This window comes from Acomys minous, assembly GCF_964271855.1.
Source record: "Acomys minous genome assembly, chromosome: 13".
NCBI classification, from domain to species: Eukaryota; Metazoa; Chordata; class Mammalia; order Rodentia; family Muridae; genus Acomys; species Acomys minous.
Window position 1 is genome coordinate 89,042,073 of NC_140495.1, and position 23,193 is coordinate 89,065,265.

Consider the following 23,193-nt stretch of genomic DNA (forward strand, 5'->3'; position numbering starts at 1 on the left):
CGTGACTTGGGTCAATGCGATGTTAGAAACAACGTAGGGACATGCAAGAATGCTTGCACCATGGCCCGGCCCTCTCCTGCTTCTACAGATGGCCAAAGGACAGAGATCCAGTGAATATTCCCAGATTTGCTTCTTGGGGTCAGCTATTCATCAGCTAGCGTCTGGCTGTTTGGGTTCAGGCAACTAGTAGGAAAAACACTCAGCTGAGCCAGCTATGACCATGGCCACAGAACTGAGATCTGTGACAACTGTCGCTTCTAACCATCATGTTCTTGGGGTCGTGTGCCGTGCAGCAAGAGCTGCCTGAGCTCTTCTGCGAAATGACTTTTTTTTTTTTTTTGAGACAAGGTTTCTCTGTGTACCCTTGGCTGTCCTAGACTCGCTTTGTAGACCAGGAAATGACTTTTCTTTAGAAGCCTTCTACTCACATAAGATATTTGAATGGTAGTTGTTCCTGCCCGGAAGAAACTGGCCCTGAGGGATGGGAGTATTTACTATATTCCTCTTCTGAACTTTGAGCTATGGGATGGTTCAGCCATTCAGCATAAATCTGACAACGAAGACAGATCATCTGCCTTTGTCTAAGTCTGTGAGGTCCCACCAGATCCCAGGCCCACCCTCCCCTCCATGCCCCCCACAACACTCACCAATGCGGTGGGGAGCCTTCTCCAGCAGCTCAATCTGAATGTGCCTGGCACCCGCCGGGATCTGCACCTGTTTGAGAACCGCTGCCACCCAGGGGCATCCAGAAAAGCAAAGAGTCCTGAGAGAGTGGCTCCCCGATCAGCACCCCACCCACCTTACCCCACACCACCTCTCACACACAGCACACCACTGGGAACACAAGAGCTTCTCAACCACAGAACCTTTGAGAACCTGTTTCGTTGCTGGGAACCAGGCCTGGGACCTTCCCACCAAGGATGGGAGAGTATATGAAAAGTTGTGGCTCAAGGACCCTCTAGGGGTCACTCCCATGTGCACTGATGTCCACACATGTGAGTTGTTTTTATTTCCCATTCTTGGCCTCATCTTCTGCTTTCTTTCTCACTCCACCTGCCCCCCCCCCCCACTTCCCTCCTCCTCTTTCCTAAGCTACTGTAGGGGTGTAGATGAAATCAACCAGGGAGATTCTGCATGGCCTGTTCCGAAGCTTGGAAACAAGCCTTTTTTGGTCACCAACTTTCCCCTTCTTCAAATAATGTGACAAAGCTGTAAAATCCTTCAAGAAGACCAGACTAAACTCCACACAGAAGTGTAAAGAAGAAGCCGGGTACAGTGGCGCATGTCTCTAATCCCAGCACTAGAGGAGGCAGAGGCAAGTGGGTTTCTGTGAGTTCTAGGCCAGCCTAGTCTACAATGTGAATCCAAGACAGCCGGGGCTACACAAAGAAACCCTGTTCCCCTAAAAAACAAAACAAAACAGAAAGAAAGAAAGAAAGAAAGAAAGAAAGAAAGAAAGAAAGAAAGAAAGAAAAAAGAAGAAGTATAAAGGAGTATTGACTGATCTTCTATAGCGAGTTTGGTGAACTCAAGGTACCAGAAATTCAAAGCAGAAAATGTCCCAGACTTTGTTTTTAAAATGAGAACAGAAAATGACCAGTCCAGATGGCCCCTCACTCCCACCAAAAGCCTCAGGGTCAAAGAGATAGCTCCAAAAATGTCCTCCCAAATTATCTAACAAAAAAAGCAAAAGCAAAAACAAAAGACAAAAGACAAAAAAACTTGCTCTTTGAGCGCCTGTTCTCCTGTGCTCTGAGTCCATGCTAGCATGCCAGGAGGAGAGGGGACCAGCCACAGGCAGCTACAACCAGGCTCCAGGACCCTCCCCTCCCCAGCACTGGTCAAGAAGAAACATTCCCCCCTTGTGCATGCGCGCGCGTGTGTGTGTGTGTGTGTGTGTGTGTGTGAGAGAGAGAGAGAGAGAGAGAGAGAGAGAGAGAGAGAGAGAGAGAGAGAGTGCGCACATGCGCGTGCAGGAACGCATGTGTGTGTGTGTGTGTCTCTCTCTCTCTCTCTCTCTCTCTCTCTCTCTCTCTCTCTCTCTCTCTCTCACACACACACACACACACACACACACACACACACACATACACACGGGACGGGGGAGACAGCCATGCTCACCTGCCTGCTTAGAGGCCTTTCCCAGCGTCCCCTTCACCGTCCTGCAGTGAGAGTTGTCCCCACCGCAGACACCGCACTTGTCATCCGCCTTCATGGATCCCACTTCTTTGTCACAACCAAAGGGCTGGGGGCGGAGGTGAGGTCAGTAGAAAGAGGCTCCCCTGCCTCCACCTCTGGTCCCCTGGCTCCCTCCTGAGACTCTTGGCCCTGGCCAAAGGGGGAACCCCTGCCACATGAGAACCCCCCCTAAACCCACCCTGTGACCCAGGGATCTTAACCAGCTGTGGTAATGACTCTCAAATCACCTCGTTTCTCTAATGGTGTAGGGCAGAAAGGGCCCCTCTGCAGCAGCTCTGGCTGCCCTTAGGTGTGGTAGGTGACCAATACCTACCATCCTAGGAACCAAGAAGGGGCAATACAGCCCTCCAGGCCCTGTGAGCCAGCAGAGCATAGCAGCCTGCAGAGATACCCACCACACACTCGCCGCGTGCACAGACACTATAAGGGTCCCGATAGCTGCAGCGTGTTCCATCGTGGACCACTTGGTTCATAAATACCACATCTCCAGTATCTGCAGATTGGCAAATGAGCTCGCACTTCTGGGCATCTGTGAGGAGAGAGATGCTGCTAAGCCCCTCCCATTGGGATGACAGAGAGCGGGCTGGCTTAGGAAGCCATCTGCATGCGGTCTAGTCCAGGGCCAGCTCTGGGGCAGCGGTACGAGCTCTGTCTGAGGGATGAGTTTAAGAGCCCTGCTATGGAATTTATGGATTGGTCTTGTGACCTGAGGCATATGTCTCTAGCCTCTTTTTGAGCCCCAGTTTCCTTATTTTCATGATTCCTGACCTGTAAAATGCATTATCAGTTTATTGGGGGAAAGATCTACTAGCAAACTATCGATAATAAGCCAACAGTCAGGGGGCTGGAGAGATGGCTCAGGGGGTTAAGACTGCTCTTTCCAAGGTCCTGAGTTCAATTCCTAGCAACCACATGATGGTTCACAGCCATCAATAGTGAGATCTGGTGCCCTTTTCTGGCCTGCAGGCACACATGCAGGCAGAACACAGTGTACATAATAAATAAATCTTTTTTTTTTTTCAAAGTAGACCAGGGACTGGAGAGATGGCTCAGAGGTTAAGAGCACTTGCTACTCTTCCAAAGGTCCTGAGTTCAATCCCCAGCAAACACATGGTGGCTCACGACTATCTACAATGAGATCTGGTGCCCTCCTCTAGCACATAAGTGTACATGCAGGCACTGTATACATAATAAACTAAAAAGAAAAAGAAAAAGAAGTAAGCCAACAGCAGACCCAATTTCAATTTCCAACACCCAGGACGATCCACTAACAACCGGTACTGGGATTATAGATGTGTGTGCCACTGTGCCAAGCTTTTGTTTTGTTTTGTTTTGTTTGTTTTTCAAGACAGGGGTTCTCTGTGTATCCTCGGCTGTCCTAGACTTGCTTTGTAGACCAGGCTGGCCTTGAATTTACAGCAATCCACCTGCCTCTGCCTCTCAAGTGCTGGGATTAAAGGCATGTGCTACCACCGCCCAGCATGGGCTAACCTCTTATGTGGGATCTGGGGATCCAAACTCAGGTTCTCATTATACAGTGAGCACTTTATTTACTGAGTCACCTTCCTTGTTGCTACCTTGTCTTTTGAGGCAGGGTCTCTTGTGGAATCTAGAGTGTGCCAATTGATTGGCTGGTAAACCCCAGTGCCCCAACTTTCTGTTTCTCTAGTGTTTTGATTACAAGTATATGCCACTGTGTCCAGATTTATTTTCTTTAAATGTCTGTGCACCACGTGTGTTCAGTACTTGCGGAGGCCAGAAAAAGGCATCAGATCCCCTGGAATTGGAGTTACAGACTGATGTTAGCCATCGTGTGGTGCTGGAAATCAATCCTGAGTCCCCTGGAAGAGCTGTTGGTGCTCTTAACCTCTGAGCCTTTCCTTCATTCCCAGACTTATCTCTTTAATGTGGAGACTGGGGACCAACTCAAGTCAAATACTTTTACCAACTAAGCTACCTTCCTGGCTCCTCCCCTTCCCCTGCTCCCCCCTAACCCCTCTGGTCCCCCAGCTCTGAGCTCTGGAAATCAAACCTAGGATCTCATGCATACAAGACAAATGCTCTACCACTGAGCCACACCCCAGCCCAGGTTCTAACATCAAAGAGGAGACATGGGACTAGAGGCTAAGTAACTTGCTTAAGGCCATCACTGGAGTGGCTCAGCCAAGCTTCTTAACACAAAGTCACTTGGGTCTCGCTTTGGCTCCGCAGCCTAGCTGGGCATACCAGTAGAAGAACTGTATGTCCCCAAATGTTCTACAACCCCTCTCTCTGAACTGATAATATCCTAAAAAGGAAGTTGTTGCAGAGAACATATAAACACTTGCCCTGTTTCTTAGAAAAAGTGAGGTTGGGGGCTTAGCTAACTTCTTGGAATCATTCTAAAGTCCTTGGAAAAGCCTGAGGTACAGCTGTCCCTAGACCATCTAACTCTGCCTGCACAGGCCTCTCTGCTTATTTGCCTTCCCAGCGGACCTGCAAGGCTGCAAAGCCAGCCCTTCCAGAACCTTACCCTAAGGAGCCAAGTTCACTCCTGCTCCTAAGCTCCCAAGACACTGGTCACTTCTTTTTTTCACTGAAACAGGGTTTCTCTGTGTAGCCTTTGCTGTCCTGGAACTCACTTTGTAGTTCAAGGCTGGCCTCGAACTCAGATTTTCTGGCCTCTGCCTCCCAAGTGCTGGGAGGCTACCGGGTCAGTTTTTATTCCCTTAGATAGGACTCCAGTATAGAGTCACAATATCTCAGACCACTTTAGAGAACCTGCTTCCTGATGGGGTCTGGGTGTGGGCATTTTCCCACCAGATGAGAAGCAGGGTCCTCCCAGTGGACCCAGTAGGCAGCTGTCTGGGCAGCTGAGAGCCTCAAAGGAGTGGTGAGCTTTCCAGAATGGGAGGACTCCAGGCAGAGGGAAGGCTCTACCTGTTCCTGGCCGTTCCTACTCCTGTAAGGGCATTGCTGAGAAGCCTGGCACTGGTAAGACTCCAAAATCCCTGACAACGTGAGGAACCTGCCATAAGCCCAATCCTGGAGCTCAGGGTGCTGAGGTTAAGGCAAGACTTGAGAAGATACTGTTCTCACAGGAGCTGCCTGGGGTCCCAGAGGCGAGAATCGCTGAAGTGGCAAAGCCCTTCCAGCCTCAGGCCTGAAGAGCCAGGCATCCTGGCCATACCTGCTTTAATACTACCCCAGGATATCTCTCTAAACACGCATGAAAAGGCTGGCCATTGGCCTCAGTGTGGTCCCCACATCAGACCCTTCAAGTCATAAAGCCTGTGACTTTGTGGGCACCTGGGGCGGCGGAGCGAGACAACATGAGGAACTCCCAGGTTCCTACCCACCTGCCTTTCAAATGATGCTCAGCAACTGCTAAATGGATGCCTCGCCCATGAAACCTAGAAGCTTGGCCTGTAGTAGGTTGAAGCTCCTCTGGATATGGTACTATGGCCCTGGGGAGTACTGCAAGGACCAGGGGCTGCACATCAGGCTTTCTCTGGGACTTTGACACAAACTCCAGGAAGTGAACTAAGCCTTTGTCCCCCTTTACCCCCCTCCCCCATCACTCTCTCTCCCTCTTGTTCTTGAGACAGCATCTCGCTGTATATCTCTGCCTGGCTTAGAACTCACTTTATAGACCACACTGGTGTTAAACTCACAAAGACCTGCCTGCTGAGTGCTAAGGTTAAAGGCATATGCTGCCACATGTGGCTGACTTTTTCTAAACTGTTCTGGCGTCCCTTTTATAGGGCAGATGCCTTCTTATGCAGGTAAGGGCAGATATCTGCAAGGCACCCACTCAAGCCCAGCTCCAGAAACAGCCACCAGCATCCCTGGAGAGGGGGCCCCCTTTGCAAGCTGCTTGCTTTATAGACACATAAACGGGATGAGCTCCACTGTGATGGCGCCTCCAGAAGTACAGGACACACAGGCTGCCCGAAGGACTCGGGTGAGTCCACTCACCAGTTCCCTGTGGCACCCCCAAGTCCTTGGGCCTCGATAGGCGGGAGAACAGGAGCAGGCACATGCCCAAGAGCTGGGCAGAGCAGGGCCACTCACCATCGTCAGGCTCGTAGGGCAGCCAGCTGTGCTTGGCATTCTGGTGGATATAGTAGGAGTTGCGCTTGGCACACTGTTGGGCCCGGAAGTCCTCGTAGGGCCCAGGACAGTCCTCGCTGTTGCAGATCTGGTACTCAAACATGGGCCCTGTGCATGGGCGGCCTCCATAGGCTGGACTGCAGTGGCAGAGAAACATAGTGACCAGACTGGCCAGGAAGGCTGGGAAGAGGGGAGCTTCCCACATGAGACCCGGGATAGCTCAGTCTTACTGTAGTGGCAGAAGACCTCCACTGGTTTCTCAATTTAGTAGTGACCTGCAGTGTTGGGGCCGCTGGCCTCAGAGCCTTCTGAACTAACTCTCCCTTCCCCCCTCCTCCCATGATCCTCCTCTCCCTTCCTTCCTTTCTTCCCTTCTCTCTGAGACAGGGTCTCATGTACTTCAAGCTGGCCTTGGACTATATCTGAGGATGGCTTTGACCTTTGGATCTTCTAGCCTCCTCCTCCTCCTGAGTGTTGGTTACAGGTGTCCACCGCCATATCCAGTTTATACAACGGTGAGGATTGAACCCAGGGCTGCACGCTAGGCAAGCACTCTACCAAGTGAGCTATAACCACAGTCTCTCCAGACCCTCTTACTCCCTGACTACTTCACCTGTAGGAAGAGAGTTAGCGCCTATCTTCTGGGGGTGGGGGTGGGGGTACAGAGGTGGCGGGGGACACAATGATAGACAGACAAGGGCCTAGATAGCTCTCTTCACCAGTTACTCGGGAGTCTTGCTTATTATTTAAATTACTCCAGTCCTTACTGCAGACTGTGGAGGCACTCAGTCAAGGACAGAGGGTTCTTCACGTCCACTTCCGTCTCCTAGCATAGTACCCGAACGAGCAGCCAAAGAGACTTTGGGTTTTGAACCAGAGGAGCTGACATGGAAGTGCTGACCACGCAGCCTTGGTTCCGTTTCTTGCCTTTACTGCGCCTTGATTTCTGTCTTGAAAAGTGGGACCGCCATAACTCACCTTCTGTTGTGACAAAACCGAGGGCAGCAGAGCAACAGACACTCTTCCCCATTAGGACAGGAGGGTTAGAAAAGACCGTCAACACTTGAGATGGCTCTGTGGTCAAGAGCACTGGCTACTCTTGAAGGGTCAGTTCCTAGCACCCGCAAGATGACTCACAACTGCCTATTAACCCCAGTTAACCCCCATAGATCTGATGCCCTCTTCTGGCCTCTTCAGGCACTGCAAACACACAGCACACATGCATGCATGCATACATACATACATACATACATACATACATGAGCAAAACACTCACATAAAATAAAAATAAATCTCTTTAAAATGATTATCAAGCTGGGTGTGATGGCGCACACCTTTAATCCTCAGCACTTGGGAGGCAGAGGCAGATGGCTCCCTGTGAGTTTCTGGCCAGCCAAAGCTACCTAGTGAGGCCCTGCTTCAAACAAAACAAAAGGCTATCAGCATAAAAGTATGCAAGCATAGGAGGTAATAGTGGCCTGCTGAGACTCTAGGAGAACGCTCCAGGCCTGCCACCTGAGCACACAGGATCCTACTCTCAGTGTGCAGGACGTTTCCTAACAGCAGCAGCTGCTGTCCCGGTCACATATCATTCCACTAAGCCTCATAGAACAAAAAGCTATTGCTCTGGGAAACTTAACAAATAGGAGCACTGATTAAGGGGGTAACTTGCTGGCAAATGCAACGTGGCTTATCAGATTTGGCACCACACACAGCACCTTCCCACCAACCTGGCTTTTGTGTCTCCAACAGCAGACAATTACAACATGGTCCATGCTGAACGTCACTCGTCAGCATTGTTAACAAAGACTGTGGTTGCTTTGGTGGCAGTGAGCCACCCACCAATCCTTGCAGGTAAATGGTATGCCACTGGTAACCACCATTTCTTTTTTTCTCTTTCTACATGTGCATGAGTGTGTGGTGTTCACATGTGCATATGTGGTCATAATTGGGTGTGTGTGTGTGTGTGTGTGTGTGTGTGTGTGTGTGTGTGTTGGCCCAAAGTTGATGTTGGATGTCCTCACTTTCCACTTTACTTACTGAGGCGGGGGTCTAACGTTGGACCTGGATCTTGCTGGTTCTGCCCTGAGGAATCCTGCATCCCCATCACCCAAATAGTAGGATTAGAAACAGCCATCATACTTGCCCAACTTTTTTTTTTTAAGATTTATTTATTTATTTATTTATTTATTATGTATACAGTGTTCTGCCTGCGTGTACACCTGCAAGCCAGAAGAGGGCACCAGATCTCACTATAGATGCTTGTGAGCCACTTTGTGGTTGTTGGGAATTGAACTCAGGACCTCGGGAAGAGCAGCCAGTACACTTAACCTCTTATCCATCTCATCAGCCGGCCCCCCCCCCCGACCCCCGCCAACTTTTTAAAAAAATGATTTACTATTTTTATTTTATGTGTACTGGTGTTTTTCTTGCATGTGTGTCTGTGTGAGGGTATTGGATTTCCTGGAGCTGGAGTTACAGACAGTTGTAAACTACCCTATAGGTGCTGGGAATTGAACCTGGGTCCTTTGGAAGAGCAGCCAGTGCTCTCAACCACTGAGCCATCCATCTCTCCAGCCCCCAGACTTGCCCAACTTTTCTGTAGGTTCTAGGGAATCCAAACTCCAGAGTAGCGTCTATGATGAGCACTTCATCCATCAAGCCTCAAATGACTGTTGTCTCTAAGGGTTCTGGGTCCATTGTGCCCCCGTGACCTATTTATGGATGTCCATTATGCCACTTGGAGCATGGAGGGCTTAGGATAGGCTTTGTGGCAGCTTCAACCAGTTTAACACTCATTAGGGTGTCCCAAGCAAGCTGTTTCACCCTGGGGGATGAGGACTGTGGGGAACTGGGGCAAGAACATTCCATAGCCATGAAGTAGGTGCGGAATGATTCTACCAAGATGGCAAAAAGGGACAGACAAGTGTATTCCCAGAACACCGAGGTGGGTAACAGAGGCACTGGTGTTAGCCGGAAGAATCGTTTTAAACAATGAAAGGAAGTTTTGACTGTGTGACAGAAGGCAAGCTTGATTGCGTGTTACACATTGAAACCAGTGTTTACTCAGAGTTTTGCCAAAGGGTTGGGGAGGTAGGAAATCTTGAGTATTTGGCAGAGCCCTGAGGCCACCCAGTTTCTCTGGGGACTCCTCTGAACATGACTAGTTGAGATGCTGTCTCAGGCACATTTCTGGATGTCTGCCCTAATGGCTCATTAGCAAATGCAGGGAGGAGATAGCTGTCTTGCTCCAACATTCCCGGTCCTTATCCAGGAAACACGTGACTATCTGTAAGGGTCACTCTTCTGCACTCTGTCCATCTACCACTTTCCCCTCTGAGTGTTTCCCCCCCAGGGAGGTGCTATCTTCTGCATCCCCTCAAACCCCTCCCACCCCACCCCACCCCCACCCCGTTCAGCTTAGGCCACTGCACTCACGGAGGGTTGTCACATCTCCGACTGCGGGATCTCACTCCACCTCCGCAGGACCGAGAACACGAGCCAAACTTGGTCCAGGAACTCCAGCCTCCATTCTGGCCGTAAGTCTGCTCCGACAACTTCCAGATGCAGTGACCTTTAAAGCACCACTGGGGTGGAACAGAGGGCATATGGTCACCTTGGGCCACCACAGTGGAGCCTGAGACATGGGTGTTCCTTGGGGCACACGGTAGAGTGGATGGATACCACGGCAATCCCAGAGAGAGAGAGAGAGCCATTAAGAAATTAGCCTGGGGAATGACCTGGATCAGATCCCAGACCTACTGGGAGCCCTACTGGAATATATGTAGTTTAGCCGCCTCGGACAAAGGGCTTGCCTTTCCGGGTGCAGCCACCCTTCTCGGGGCAATGCTGGTAACAGCACCGCAGTGAGCAGCAGCACACACACAGCCCCGCCCCCGCCCCCTCCCCCCCCCCAGAAACAGCAAACATCAATGAGATTCGTGATGACAAGGAATGGGCCCCTACTTTACACATCACGATATCTGGTGTGGGCGGGGCTATCTAAAGCCGATCTGGAGCCTGAAACACCTCCCTAGGGGACCATAAACGTTTGTATGAGCCAAGCCTGTGGCCTGTAGCCAAGGGAGAAAGGCATGGAATCTGAAAAGCCTGGCTTGGAATCCCAGCTCAGCTGTTCCCAGATGTGTGTGGCCACTTCACTTTGCTGGGCCTCGGTTTGCTTATCAGTTAAAGGGCCCTAAGAAGGGAAGGCACAGGCTTGGGTGCTCAGACCAGGCCTAAGGTAACCCTCTTCCCCTTCTTCCACAGAGTATGGGGGGAGAGGGGGGAAGAAAACACAGCAAAGGCTTCTGGATGCTTCTCAAGAGATGAACCGCTCATCCTGGAATCCCCTAGGGGGACTTTAAAAACCCAGACACCCAGGCTCCACTCCCTCCCCCAACACTTGAGTCAGTCTTTAGGGTCCTAAGGTGTTTAAAGCGAGGTGTGATACATACACCACAGGAATGACTCGTTATGAGTAAACAATTCAACGGCTTCACAATCCAGGGGTGCATATTCTTCACCACAGTTAACTTGAGAACATTTTCACCACCGCCTCACACACCCCCCCCCACCCCACCCCAAACTCCTCTGTGGTCATCTCCTATCTGGAGGTGGTTTTTTTGTTTTTTTGTTTTTGTTTTTTTTTTTTAAGCTCTCCAGAAGATTTCAATGTGTAGTCAAGATGGAGACCCACTGGCTAACTCCACAAGCAGGAATGTGACCGAGGAGGATTCAGGACTTCAAATAGGGCTGCTTAGGGCTCTCAGACCTGCCAGGGAGTTCTCTGTACCTTGTAGGCCCAAGGAAACACACATCCAGAAACACATGAAGGGCAGGCTGCGGAAGAGCAGAGAAGATACGTAGGGTGGCAAAGAGGCAGCCAGGGAGCAGGGGAGTGGGTGGCGTAGCTGGAACCCTACCTTTACCCCTCTCTGTTAATGACCCTCAGTGTGGCCTGACTCTTTCCTTAACCCATCTGGAGCTCAGTCATCTCATCTATGCACTGATAGGAAGCGAGAGGGCTGTGACTTGAGTGGCCACGCTAAACCAGGCTTCCGGCAGAGGCTGAGGGAGAAAGGGCAAGGTGGAAGTATGTGGGGTCATGGGAAGACTCGGCCTGTGGACCATCCACGGCACACAGGAGCAAGCCCTGGCACCTGCACCCATAGCCCCCTACACACACGCACGCACGCACGCACGCACGCGTGCACGCACGCACACACACACACACACACACACACACACACACACACACACAGGTACCTTGCCTGGTGCACACTCCGTCCCATCCAGCGGGGGCCCCTTCTTGGTCTTGCAGAAGTATGGGTTGTCGGGGTGGCTGCACCACAGCTGCTTGCAGGGCTCAAAGGTCCTGAACTGTGGGACAGGAGATGAGGTAGGTAATGACACAGAGAAAGGAAGGCACGGTGGTTGCTGGGACCCAGGATGCTGAGAGGTAGCCAGAACCTTATGTACTATCAAATGTCACTAAATGCCAGTGGTTCTGGGGCCTCCTGTGCGCCCCTTCCTGTGGTCTGAGGGGCCCCACACAATGCACACACTGTCCTTCCATTGACCTTTACAGAAGGTACTTGGAGACTCCACAGATCCTTGGGCATATGGGGGATAGTGAGGGGACCCTATCTCATTCTAGTATGGAGACCCGGTCAGAGGTCAGAGGGCAGTCACCTTGTGCTCTAGACTGAAGGGGTGGCCCCCAATTTATTACTACTTTATTAGCATCCCCCCTAAGACAGACAGGCATCTTACAGATAATTGGAAGCATTCGGGCACCGAAGTCCACACCCTGGTCTTCAGCCCCAAACCATTGTGTCAGGCCACATGTGTGTCCTTTTAGAGTGGGAAAGGGTTCCATGCTACCAAACAGGGCATCCTATCCTGGGGGTGAGGGCCTCATGTTCTGGGTGGAGGTACAAAGCACTAGGGTCAGAGAAGCCTGCTCTTTAGATGTCCCCTGTGTGGGTCTCTTCAGGGTAGATCAAGCCGGCCTCCAGCATTAAGGGTCACCCCTAGCCCTGTCCTGAAGGTTAGGCACAGGGTTATGCTCTCTGGCGTCTACAGACTCCAGCAGGAGGATGGAGACATGGATATGACCCCATAGAGAGGTGACTACAGGATTAAGGAGCTGGACCACCATGCCCCATCACAGTGTCCAAAGGGGGGAAATCTCTTCTTTCCCCTGGCCTGACCCCCTTAGCTATTTCACAGGTGAACTCCTCAAGGGACCAGACCAGACAGGGCGTCAATGGCTACTTGCCCTCCCTGCCCCACTCCTCCCATCTTCTTCCAGGTCTGAGCCCGGCATACATGTGGCTTGCAGGTAGAACTGGACGGAGTCTGCACCCTGCCCCACCCTGCCCCACTCCCCCCATCTCCCCCACCCCGCATGTGGCTGGAACCAAGTCTGAAAAGTGCATTCCTAGACCCTCGGCTGGCAGGGTTGAAGGTATCCCGTAAAGGAACAGCCTGGGTCACAGTAGCCTGGCACCCATCCTACTCACAGCCAAGCAGGTGTGGTACCCGGTGCCAAAGTCGAAACGGCACTGCTCATCCATGGAGTAGTCGACCCCCGGCAGTTCAGGAGGCTGGGGCCAGGTGCGCTCAAAGGGATCATCAAGGAGGCAGTCGTAGGAGCTGCAGTGGGGCACAGGGGAAGTGAGGCAGCCCAAGGCTATGAATCCCGAGCCTTCCTCTCCCAGGCAGGGGCTTTTAATGAGCAAGGAAAACCTACAGGACTTGGGGCCCACTGTTGTGGGCCCCAGGTGTCTCTTCTAAGGAGAATGGACTGTCAACAACATCCCTCTTCCTCTGTGGCTGTCTAGCAGGAGGATTGTGTCCAAGGGTAAAAGCACCAAGACCTCACCAAAGAACTTGGGATGGAACGAGCTGACCTCCAGATTCAAGGATTGTCCCTTGCCTATCCTGCAGGGTAGGGCCAGGGTTATGTCCCCTGGTGACTATGGCCTCACAGATACAGCTGATAGCTGGCTAAGGTGTTGATTTTGCCCACATAAAAGGGATGAATTCTGGGTAAGATTAGGAGTGGACATATGGACAATTTGAAGGCATACTGCCTGAGTCAAAATGGATCCACCATAAGGGGGTGTGCTGGGTAGGCAGTGCCAGCCAGCTGCCATGTATGGAAGGTCGGTGACTAGTGTCCCTGTCTCTGTCTGCTTGGGACACCTGTCCTTTACCTCCTCATGCTCTCCCCCACATCCATGTCTCGGGCCCTGGGGAGCTGATGCTATCCTAGCTCCATCTGTAGTGGGGTATCACTTGTATACTTAATGGCCCCAGATTCCCAGGCCCAACCCATGGGGAATTCTAAATAGCAGATGGGTAGGGCAGGAGACCCTGATTTTTGGATAGTACTTCCATGCCTTTGGTCCCTTGGTCACACTGAGATGGGAGGCTCACTAGCCCACCTGTGGTGCTAATGTAGGTGTATTCCAGGCCAGGTGAGGGGATGGGGGCTAGAAGAAACACAGAAAGACCAGGCCAGACAGGTAGACGGGCAGGACAGAGTTCAGTCTATGTAACCCTGGCTTGAGCACCCATTCCTATCCTGGGGCGGGTGGTAACCTACGGCAGGTAGCGACTGAGCTCCAGCTTGCTGCAGCGGGACCAATGGAACCGGTGGAAGGCAGCCTGCACCAGGGGCGCCATGACGCTGCCCAGGCTGGTCTCGTCATCACAGCCGTTCCCCTGGCCGTCATGCTCCATGCCAAGCCTAGGGGGAGGGGGAAAGTCGTGCTGTGTGTCCTGGCCCCTGTGAGGACAAGCAGATGGATCCAAAACAGCAGACCCTGCCTTGACCAGGAATTCAGACTGGGCCTGCTAGCCTCCATTTCCTGACCATGCCTTGCCTCCTTTTCTCACTCTTTCCCCTCTGAAGACCTACCCTTCCAGCTCTTGAGGATGCCCCAGCTGGGACACAAATGGCCACTCACCTTCCTTGTTCATTCACTCCCTCTTCCCATGGTTCCCATAGCCTAGGCCTATCCAGGCCTCTGGACACACCTAGCTGCCCATGGACAGTACTGGGGAGGGCATGTGCTCTGCTCCTCCTGCACCAACCCTCATGTGGCTCGTACTAAGCTGGCAGGCCCATCCCTGGAGCCATTGCCAGCTGGATAGAAGGTCCCTGCGGGGTTCCTGTGTGCAACATCAGCCCCAGATGCCACATCCACGGCTTGACCTCCAGAGCAGGGGCCACCTGCTCTACTATCAACAGCTCTTGCACTGTCCCACCAGAAAGGCCTCTACACGCAAAGACCAGTCTTGTTAAGTTCAATCTAGTCAGCCTCACTCATCGAGTCCCTCAGTGTGTGAACTTCTTAAAACTCACCTCAATGGATGGGCGTGTAGTGCCCGCCTTTAATCCACCACTTGGGAGGCAGAGGCAGGCAAACGTCTATGAGTTTAAGGCCAGTCTAATCTACATAGTGAGTTCAAGGCTAGTCAGAGACCCTGTCTAAAAGCAACCACTCTTCCCTCTTCATAGGATTCTGCACATAGTAGGTACCATGAGAGTTTAAATCTAACACTTTGTTCTTTAAACTGATATTCAAGGCCAAAGGCCAGCACTCCCAAATTCTTAAATAGTGCCAGTGACATCATGGACCCTTGACCCACTAGGTAGGCATGGCATAGACCTCTAAGCTCGACACTGCCTCTTTGCAGGGAGGGGTCTCTACCTTGGAAGCAGTGAGCATCTCTTGCCCTTTATAGATTGTCAAATAGCACATGACAGGTGCTCAAGAAACACTGAGTGAAGTCAGGTAAGGTGGCGCAAACCTACAATCCCAGAAATGTGGGTAACCTGAAACAGGCGGATCCAGAGTTCAAGGACATCCTGAACTCTGGGCTATATGAGACATTGTCTCAAAAAACAAACAAACAAACAAACAGATGAACAAAAAAGAATAAACCAAATACTGGTGAGGGAGTGCATGAATATGTTCTAAACAGCATCTGAGCCCACAGGACTGGCTGCCAGTCCAACCTGGCTTGCTGCCTGGGCTCAGAGTGTGACTGTTTATGGTAGGCTCAGGCCAGTCCCTTAAAGGGTATGAGGCAGGGTGAGCTGGAACTGGTCTCTAAAGAATGCTGGGGTGAAGACAGAATGGTGAAATGGCAAGGATAGGGACCACCCAGACAGCAGCAGGTCCCGCCTGTGACAGGCACTCTGTCACAAGCCCAACAAGAGCCAGGATACACATGGTCCCCACAGCCATGGGCATTGCCTCCTGCCATGGGCAGCTGGTAGATACCATATGTCTGTGACAGAACCTGGCCTTGGCCTTTTAACCTCAGGTCCCCTCTGAGCTCAATACTCGGCCCACAGCCAGAGAGCCATTCCCAAACACACCCTCCCAGTGCTACTTACACGTGTCCTGTCTCATGAGCCACCACAAAAGCTGAAGAGAAGCCATCCTCATGGTTGAGGGCACAGCTTCTTAGGGGGTGGCACATGCCAGTGACAGGTGCATACCCTGCCAGGAGGAAAGAGGTCACAGGCAGGTGAGGTGGGGTGTGCTGACCTGTGTGCCAGCCTGAACAACGCAGAGACATCCCAACCTGATGGATGCTAGAGGTTCCTGGAGAAGAAAGGGTCTCAAAAATCTCTTCCCAGGCTGTACGTGGTGGTGCATGCTTTTAATCCCAGCACTTGGGAGGCAGAGGCAGAGGCAGGCAGATTGCTGTGAGTTTGAGGCCAGCATGGTCTACAAAGTGAGTCTAGGACAGCCACGGCTACACAGAGAAACCCTGTCTTGGAAAGGCAAAAAATAAATAAATAAATCTCTTCCCAGAGAATAAACATGGACCTGGCTGCCACCATGTTCCAAGATTAAGACTTGCTCTTGGCCTATGGCTTTCCACATACTAACAGCAACATCTCTGAACAAATGATACTTGCAGGTGAGACCCAAGCCTACACATACTCTACTTCTGTGAGTCAGTCAACAAACAAACTCAGAACACTTTCTACATAGAGGCCATGGATGGCCCTATGTTGGGTACCACGAGGAGCCAGGCACAGTGGTACTTGCCTGTAGCCCCAGCTGCTCTTGAGGTTAGCAGGAAAGAAGACCACAGGAGTCCAAGAGTTTGAGAACAACCCAGACAACATGGAGAGACACATCTTAATAACAAAGAAGAAGGGGAGGGAGAAGATGAGAAGGAAGAGGAGGAGGAAGAAGAGGAGGAGGAGGAGAAAAAGAAGAAGAAGAAGAAGAAGAAGAAGAAGAAGAAGAAGAAGAAGAAGAAGAAGAAGAAGAAGAAGAAGAAGAAGAAGAAGAAGAAGAGAAGAAGAAATTCTCTGTAGATACCATGGGAAAAATAGAGAGTAAGATTGTACACCTATCCTAACACACCTCATCACTAAGGAGGGTCTATCAGCAGGGAGATGGTGGTTGAGTGCAAGTGTGCCTGAGGGCCACATTCTCAAGATCAATTTCCTAAGAGGAGGTGAAGAAGATGGAGGAATGGTTCCCCTAGAAGGTTTGACAGTCACAGGCAAGGAGACCAAGGGAGTGACTTCTGAGGGCCAGCAAGCTGGAGAACAGGCAAGATAACGTTCCAGAGTTTGGGGATATGCGGTCAAAGGTGTAGATGGGCCACGCCGAAACAGAGCAGGCAGCAAGGCGGTTAGTAAGCACCGCTGTGCGAAGGTCCCTGAGCTAAGGGTCTGCCTTCAGGAGCGCATCTAGGGCTGAGGGCTGTGGCTCAGTGGTTAAGCCTAAGCTGAGCCTGCAAGGGACGATGCAGTCTATCACAAGTAGCGAGTAAACAACCAAAACACACCCTGATTGCAGCAAGAATGCATGTTGGGACAATCTGGAGGTGGAGGTGTGGACAGGCTGGGCTCCACGCCTGGGCCTGCAGTGACTAGGGAGCTCTCCTTGACTTGATTTAATCCACTTTCTATGTTGACAGGGTTTAGGGAGCACAGTAAGATGGTGCCACGAGAAGGGGCACATAGGGTCTTTCAGTCTGTAGCTCTGGGATTAGCACTATATGCCATGCTGTTCCACACTGTGTCTTGTTCACATGTGTACACATGTCTGGGTATCTGAGTGTGACTGTACATATGTGTACAGTGTCTCTGTGTGTGTGCAAACACATGTATGTTCACATGTATATTTATACACACTTGGGACCTGGTGGTTCAGACAAGCAGCCCTTGGGTAAGGCTGGCTGGCTGACTCACTTCTATCATTAAACTAGAAAAACACCCCAAAAGCCCTCAACGTGAGATCTAGAGAGCCAGTATAGCCTCAGGTCTGTCTCCTGCCTCTGAAGAGGCATGGGCAAATCTCTTTACTACCTTGTGCCTCAGTTTCCCTATATGGGAACAGATGCTTACAGTTGTCAGTACGGTCTTGGACTTGTGCGCGCCCTTCTGCCCACTGAGCAGCTGGGAAATGGGATGGCGGTGAGTATTACATTTCTCCCCATTCACAACTGCGGAAACTGAAGAGCTCCTGGGTCCACGGAGTGGCATGGGACATGGATTTCCTTTCCTACAGCCATACAATTTCCCCAGGTGCTCACAATCTGAAGTGTGCAGGAGCCTGGCTGAGGTCTCCAAGGTCTTCAAGCAGCTGGGGGGCAGGAACCAATAGCACAGACAGGCTGTTGGCGGGACTGAGACTATGGCCACCAAAGTGAGGTGCTTTCCCTGACTCCAGTCCTTATGTTCCAAGGCTTACTCCTCTGTTCATCCGGGTCCTGCCCCCCTCTTCTTTTCTGGGGATGGACACCAGAAAGAGGGAAATCATTGCTCTCCCTGTCCAACCTTGAATCTCCACTTCTGCCCTGCAGGCCGCTCACCCCTGGCCATGGTAAGTAAAGTGCCTTGCATACCTGAGGGACCGAAGTTCTGGCGAGTGAGGAAGATGACGTGGTCATGGTGTTCAGTGTGGCTAGGGTCCTGGCGCTGCTGGGAGTGTGCCCAGCGACACACCTGCTCCAGGCTGCGTGCTGGGTTCCCTCGCTCGATCAGGCTCAGGGACTGCAGGGGCCGGGAGGATGTCAACAGGGGAAGGTCACAGACCTAGGACTCCACAGGAGCTCTCCCTAGAGGGAGAACGCTGAGACCCAGGGCACTGCTGGAGATGACCAGCTGTCTCCACCTGGCTGCTGCTGGCACAGCCCTCCCACACATGGGACAGAAAGTTTCCTGTTACATAAACCCACCCCCATTGCCTCCTTCCCAGCTGCAGCTCTGATGGTCTCGGGGTTCTGTTTGTCAGCCTCCCTGCCTCCCTCCAGTCTGCAGGGGCTCACCTGTCGGTAGCCCACCATGATGAGGCGGACGAGAGCAATGTTTACGTGGGCCCCCAGAGACTCATCATGGTAAATCTCATCCACCTATAAGAGAAACACAGAATAAAGATAGCGGACTTCCCTTGGGGGGGCCGACTGCATGCCACACGTCAGGCCAGACTCCAACATACAGTGTACCATTTCACCCCCCCATGACCTCATCCAGCAGGCCTGGTCCTTCCTACTTTATCAAGTAGAGAAACTGAGGCTAGCTGGCCAGGGTGGCACAGACCTTTAATCCCAGGACCTGGGAGGTAGAGGCAAGTGGATCTCTGTGAGTTCGAAGCCAGCCTAGGTTACAGAGTGAGTTCCAGGACAGCAAAGGCTACACAGAGAAACCCTGTCTTGGAAAAAAAGAAGAGCAGTATGAAATAGTGCACACCTTTATAATCCCAGTGCTCTTAGAGGGAGACAGGAGATGAGAGACGGGAGACGGGAGACGGGAGACGGGAGATGGGAGATGGGAGACGGGAGATGGGGACGGAAGAATCCCCACAAGATTGTAGATGAGCTAGGCTGGTGTCTGCAGTGGTGAGTGATGAAAAAGACCCTATCCCAAACAAGATGGAAATCAAGGACCAACATCCCAGAATGCTGTCTGATTTGCCACACACACTCCTGCACATACACTTTCATACACACACACACACACACACACACACACACACACACACACACACACACACCACTAGCACCACCACCACACCACACACTCACACACTCAAGGCTTTCTTAAAAGCTTTAAGAAAAAAAAAACCCAAACCAAAATATTTCACTGTAAACATATATACACATGTATATGCACAAACACACACACACACACACACACACACACACACACACACGAAAATTAGGTCACTTAGCAACCAACTATATAATGATCATGGTCACCAAACTTCCTGTCACATGTGCAGGCCTGTGTGCTAGTTTACAAAGCTGGGCTCACGCTGAGCATGTTGTTTGGGTTTTGCTGGCTTCACAGGAAATGTTCAGTATCTTTAACTGTGACTCCTGCTGTCTGCATCGAATATGCCACTGATGATGTGACTAACATCCTAGTTAGCAGTTGAGAGTCTTAGGAACGAATGTTATCCTCAGCCACTCAATGTAGCCAATAATAAAGTGGCGACTTAGAGTCCCCAGTTCAAATCCTGTTTTGCTGTTTCTTTTGTTGTTGTTGTTGTTGTTGATTTTTGGTTTGTTTTGGTTTGTTTTGGTTTTTATTTGTTTGTTTGTTTTTTGAGACAGGGTTTCTCTGTGTAGCCTTGACTATCCTGGACTTGCTTTGTAGACAGGGCTGGCCTCAAACTCACAGGGATCTGCCTGCCTCTTGCCTCCCAAGTGCTGGGATTAAAGGCGTGCACCACCAGCTGCTGTTTTGTTTTAAGTTTTTAATTTTGTGTATATAAGTGATTTGCCTACAAGTATGTTCATGTACCAAAGCCATGCAGTTCCCACAGAGGCCAGAACAAGGTCTGGGATGCCCTGAGACTGGAGTTCTAGATGGTTGTAAGAGGCCAGTGCTGGGAGTCGAACCCTGGCCCTGTGTTAGAGCAGCCAGTACTTTAACAGCTGAGCCCCTCAGCTCTGTTATGTTTACATCATCTAGCTGGCTTGGAGCGCAGCACGAAGCTCCTCAGACCCTATTTCTTTTTCTGCAGAGTGGAAGCAAAAATGGCATTTAGAGTGCTGTCCTGTAGAAATGTCTGGAAAGCACAAGTGAGCCACACAAGCTCAGAGGCACCATCCGTCAGAGACACTTAGTGGTCCCTCTAACTCCCCCTTGCATGGCTTCCTGGGAGCTGGATGGTTTCACACCTGCCCTCGCCTCACCTCTTCGGTCTCCTGTGCCCTTTAACACCAGTTCCTTCTCACACATATGCCAAGTAACTAATGCACAGGCCGCGAAGGGGCCGCTGTCCACTAAACAGAGGAATCGGCCTTCTGACTCCACATGGGTGAGTCCTACAGGGAGGGAGACCCAGGAGGGAAACTGGAGACCTGATTGGCCAGCAAAGGATGAAACCAGGCGATGAGCCCAGAGCCATGAATTAGGAGCTGCCTACAGCACAGAGCCCAGCCTCAGCCCAGCCTCTCAGTGCCCAGAGCTGGCAGTGGCCCCTGTATATGAATGTGCAAACCTCAGAGCAGCCAGTATTGGGCTCTCGCCATCGGCTTTCCTGGCGCCTGTGTCTGCATCCAACTGAGTACTGAGACCAAAGTCTAGTGCCTGCTGTGGACACGCAGACCCTGCCAATCCCTACCACAAGACATGAAGAGGCCCAGGGCCCAGGGCTTCCTCCCATCTTCCAGAGCAAAGACTTCATAGAAAGAACGCGTTTCGTTATATAGCGAGGGCCGTCTCCTCAACCCACATCCTGCATGCCTGAGACTTTTACCCTAGAGGGACGGCAGCCTCTGTCAGCCACAGAATGCCAACCTCATGACACTTTATTGATAGCTGATCGCCATCTGCAGGGAAGTGGCCTTTTTTATGTGTATGAGGCTGCAGGCATGTGTAGGAGCCTGTGTGTGTATATGTCTATCTACCTGATGTACACAAAAGGCAAGAAAGAGCATTGCATCTGCTGGGACTGGGATTCTAGACAGCTGTGAGCATCCATGGGGGTGCTATGAATCCAACCCAGGTCCTCTGGGAGAACAACCAATGCTCTTAATCTCTCCAGCTCCCAAGAAAAGTGACTATCTTCTGTGCACTGGCGTTTTGTCTGCATGTATGTCTGCGTGAGGGTGTCAGATCCCCCCCCCCAAAAACGGAGTCACAGACAGTTGTGAGCTGCCCTGTGGATGCTGGGAATCAAACCCAGATCGTCTGGAAGAGTAGTCAGTGTTCTTAACCACTGAGCCATCTCTCCAGTCCCATGAGAAGTGACTCTTAAATCTGACTTTTCAGCCACTCCAGCGCCAGCACACAGCCTTTCTTCTACACAGAGCTGGGGTCAGTACTCTATGTGGACTCCAAGGTGACAGGGTGACAGGAGAGGCACATACCACTCAACCATGTCAGTGCCCCACATTCCACAGCTTGATCCAAGGACAAAGAGAAGAGAGAGGCAACTGGGTCATTTAAATTGGTGTATCCAGAGGGACTCCTGGGCTACTGTCTTCTTCCATGTGTCCTCTAGTAGGTTGGGTTGTTGAAAATACTGTCTGAATCCTGCATGTGGCAGCCAGCCCCCTGTGTCAGAAGGCTTTGCACCTGCAGGCTTAATCAACTGTGAACTGAAAATCTGAGAAAACTGTTTATATGAAACACATGTTCATTTGTTTTTTTCTCTTTGCCACTATTGCCTAACCACTACAGTCTAACAGCTCTGTACACACAGCTCTTACATTGCACTCATTGTTCAAGTTGTCTAGAGCACCGGAGCGATGACTCAGTGGCTAAGAGCACTGGCTGCTCATGCAGAAAGCATAGGTTCGAGTCCCAGCACCCACACAGCAGTTCATAAGCCTCTATAACTCCGGTTCCAGGAGATCCGACTCCATCTTCTGGTCTCCATGGGCACAGCATGTATGTGGCACACAGACATGTAGGCAAAACATCCATTCAAAAGAAATAAAAGTAAGCCAGGCGGTGGTGGCACACGCCTTTAATCCCAGCACTTGGGAGGCAGAGGCAGGTGGGATCATTGTGAGTTCGAGGCCAGCCTGGTCTACAAAGCAAGTCCAGGACAGCCAAGGCTACACAGAGAAACCCTGTCTCGAAAAACCCAAAATAAATAAACAGAAATAAAAGTAGATCTTTTTTTTTTTATTGAATCAAAGTCATCTGGAGACCGTAAATTACGTAGTGCCACTCAGCGGCAGAATGCCTGTCCAGCACAGAGAAGGCCCCGATTCAATCCTGCCCTGGTTTGCTTTTTACTGCTGTGACGAAAACCATGCACAAAAGCAACCTGAAAGGAAAGGGTTTATTTAAGACTGCATATCCCAGGCACAGGCCATCAGAAAAGGAAGCCAAGGCAGAAGCCAAGGCAGAAACTGAAGCAGAAGCCAAGGAGGCGCACTGCTTACTGGCTTGTGACTTCCTCAGCCTTTCTCATAGAACCCAGGAGGACCACCTGCCCAGGGATGGCACCACCCACAGTGGGCTGGGCCCTCCCCCATCAACCATTAATCAAGAAAACGCCCTACACACAGGCTTGCTTATGGGCAATCTGATGGAGGTATTTTCTCAATCGAGGATGCACTTCCCAAGTAACTCGGGCTTGTCTCAAGTTGAGAAAAACTTAGCCACGACAAAGGTCAGCGTGGGAGTGACAGAGGCAAGAGGGGGCCAGTCAGGCAGTTGTAAAGGTTACAAAGGAGACTTGAGCATCTCCAGGATGGGGGGGGGGGGGCTGTCTTAGAACCAATCCCATCGGGACAGTGAGGGACAACTGTGTTCATTTCTGTCACTTGCTGAGCAGGTTAAATCAAGGCTTTCAATGATCCTTGTCCCAACTGCCATCCAGCCTCGACACTGGCAGACGGGATAGGGCCCTGTCCTCTGGGCCCTGGCATGTTCATCTGCACACA

The 23,193-nt window shown here is 51.3% G+C and overlaps 1 protein-coding gene across 1 annotated transcript in view; it reads right to left on the minus strand.

The window, feature by feature from the left end:
* ADAMTS14 (ADAM metallopeptidase with thrombospondin type 1 motif 14) overlaps nt 1-23,193 on the minus strand; it is a 78,070-nt gene that overhangs the window by 18,232 nt on the left and 36,645 nt on the right. Inside the window, exons 5-15 of the mRNA XM_084752287.1 lie at nt 18,613-18,696; nt 18,190-18,337; nt 15,710-15,815; nt 13,907-14,050; nt 12,819-12,951; nt 11,560-11,673; nt 9,730-9,878; nt 6,253-6,428; nt 2,595-2,728; nt 2,122-2,245; nt 648-728 (exon numbers count right to left, since the gene is read on the minus strand). Coding sequence (XP_084608413.1) covers nt 648-728; nt 2,122-2,245; nt 2,595-2,728; nt 6,253-6,428; nt 9,730-9,878; nt 11,560-11,673; nt 12,819-12,951; nt 13,907-14,050; nt 15,710-15,815; nt 18,190-18,337; nt 18,613-18,696 — 1,393 coding nt within the window. The remainder of the gene's footprint in view (nt 1-647; nt 729-2,121; nt 2,246-2,594; nt 2,729-6,252; nt 6,429-9,729; nt 9,879-11,559; nt 11,674-12,818; nt 12,952-13,906; nt 14,051-15,709; nt 15,816-18,189; nt 18,338-18,612; nt 18,697-23,193) is intronic.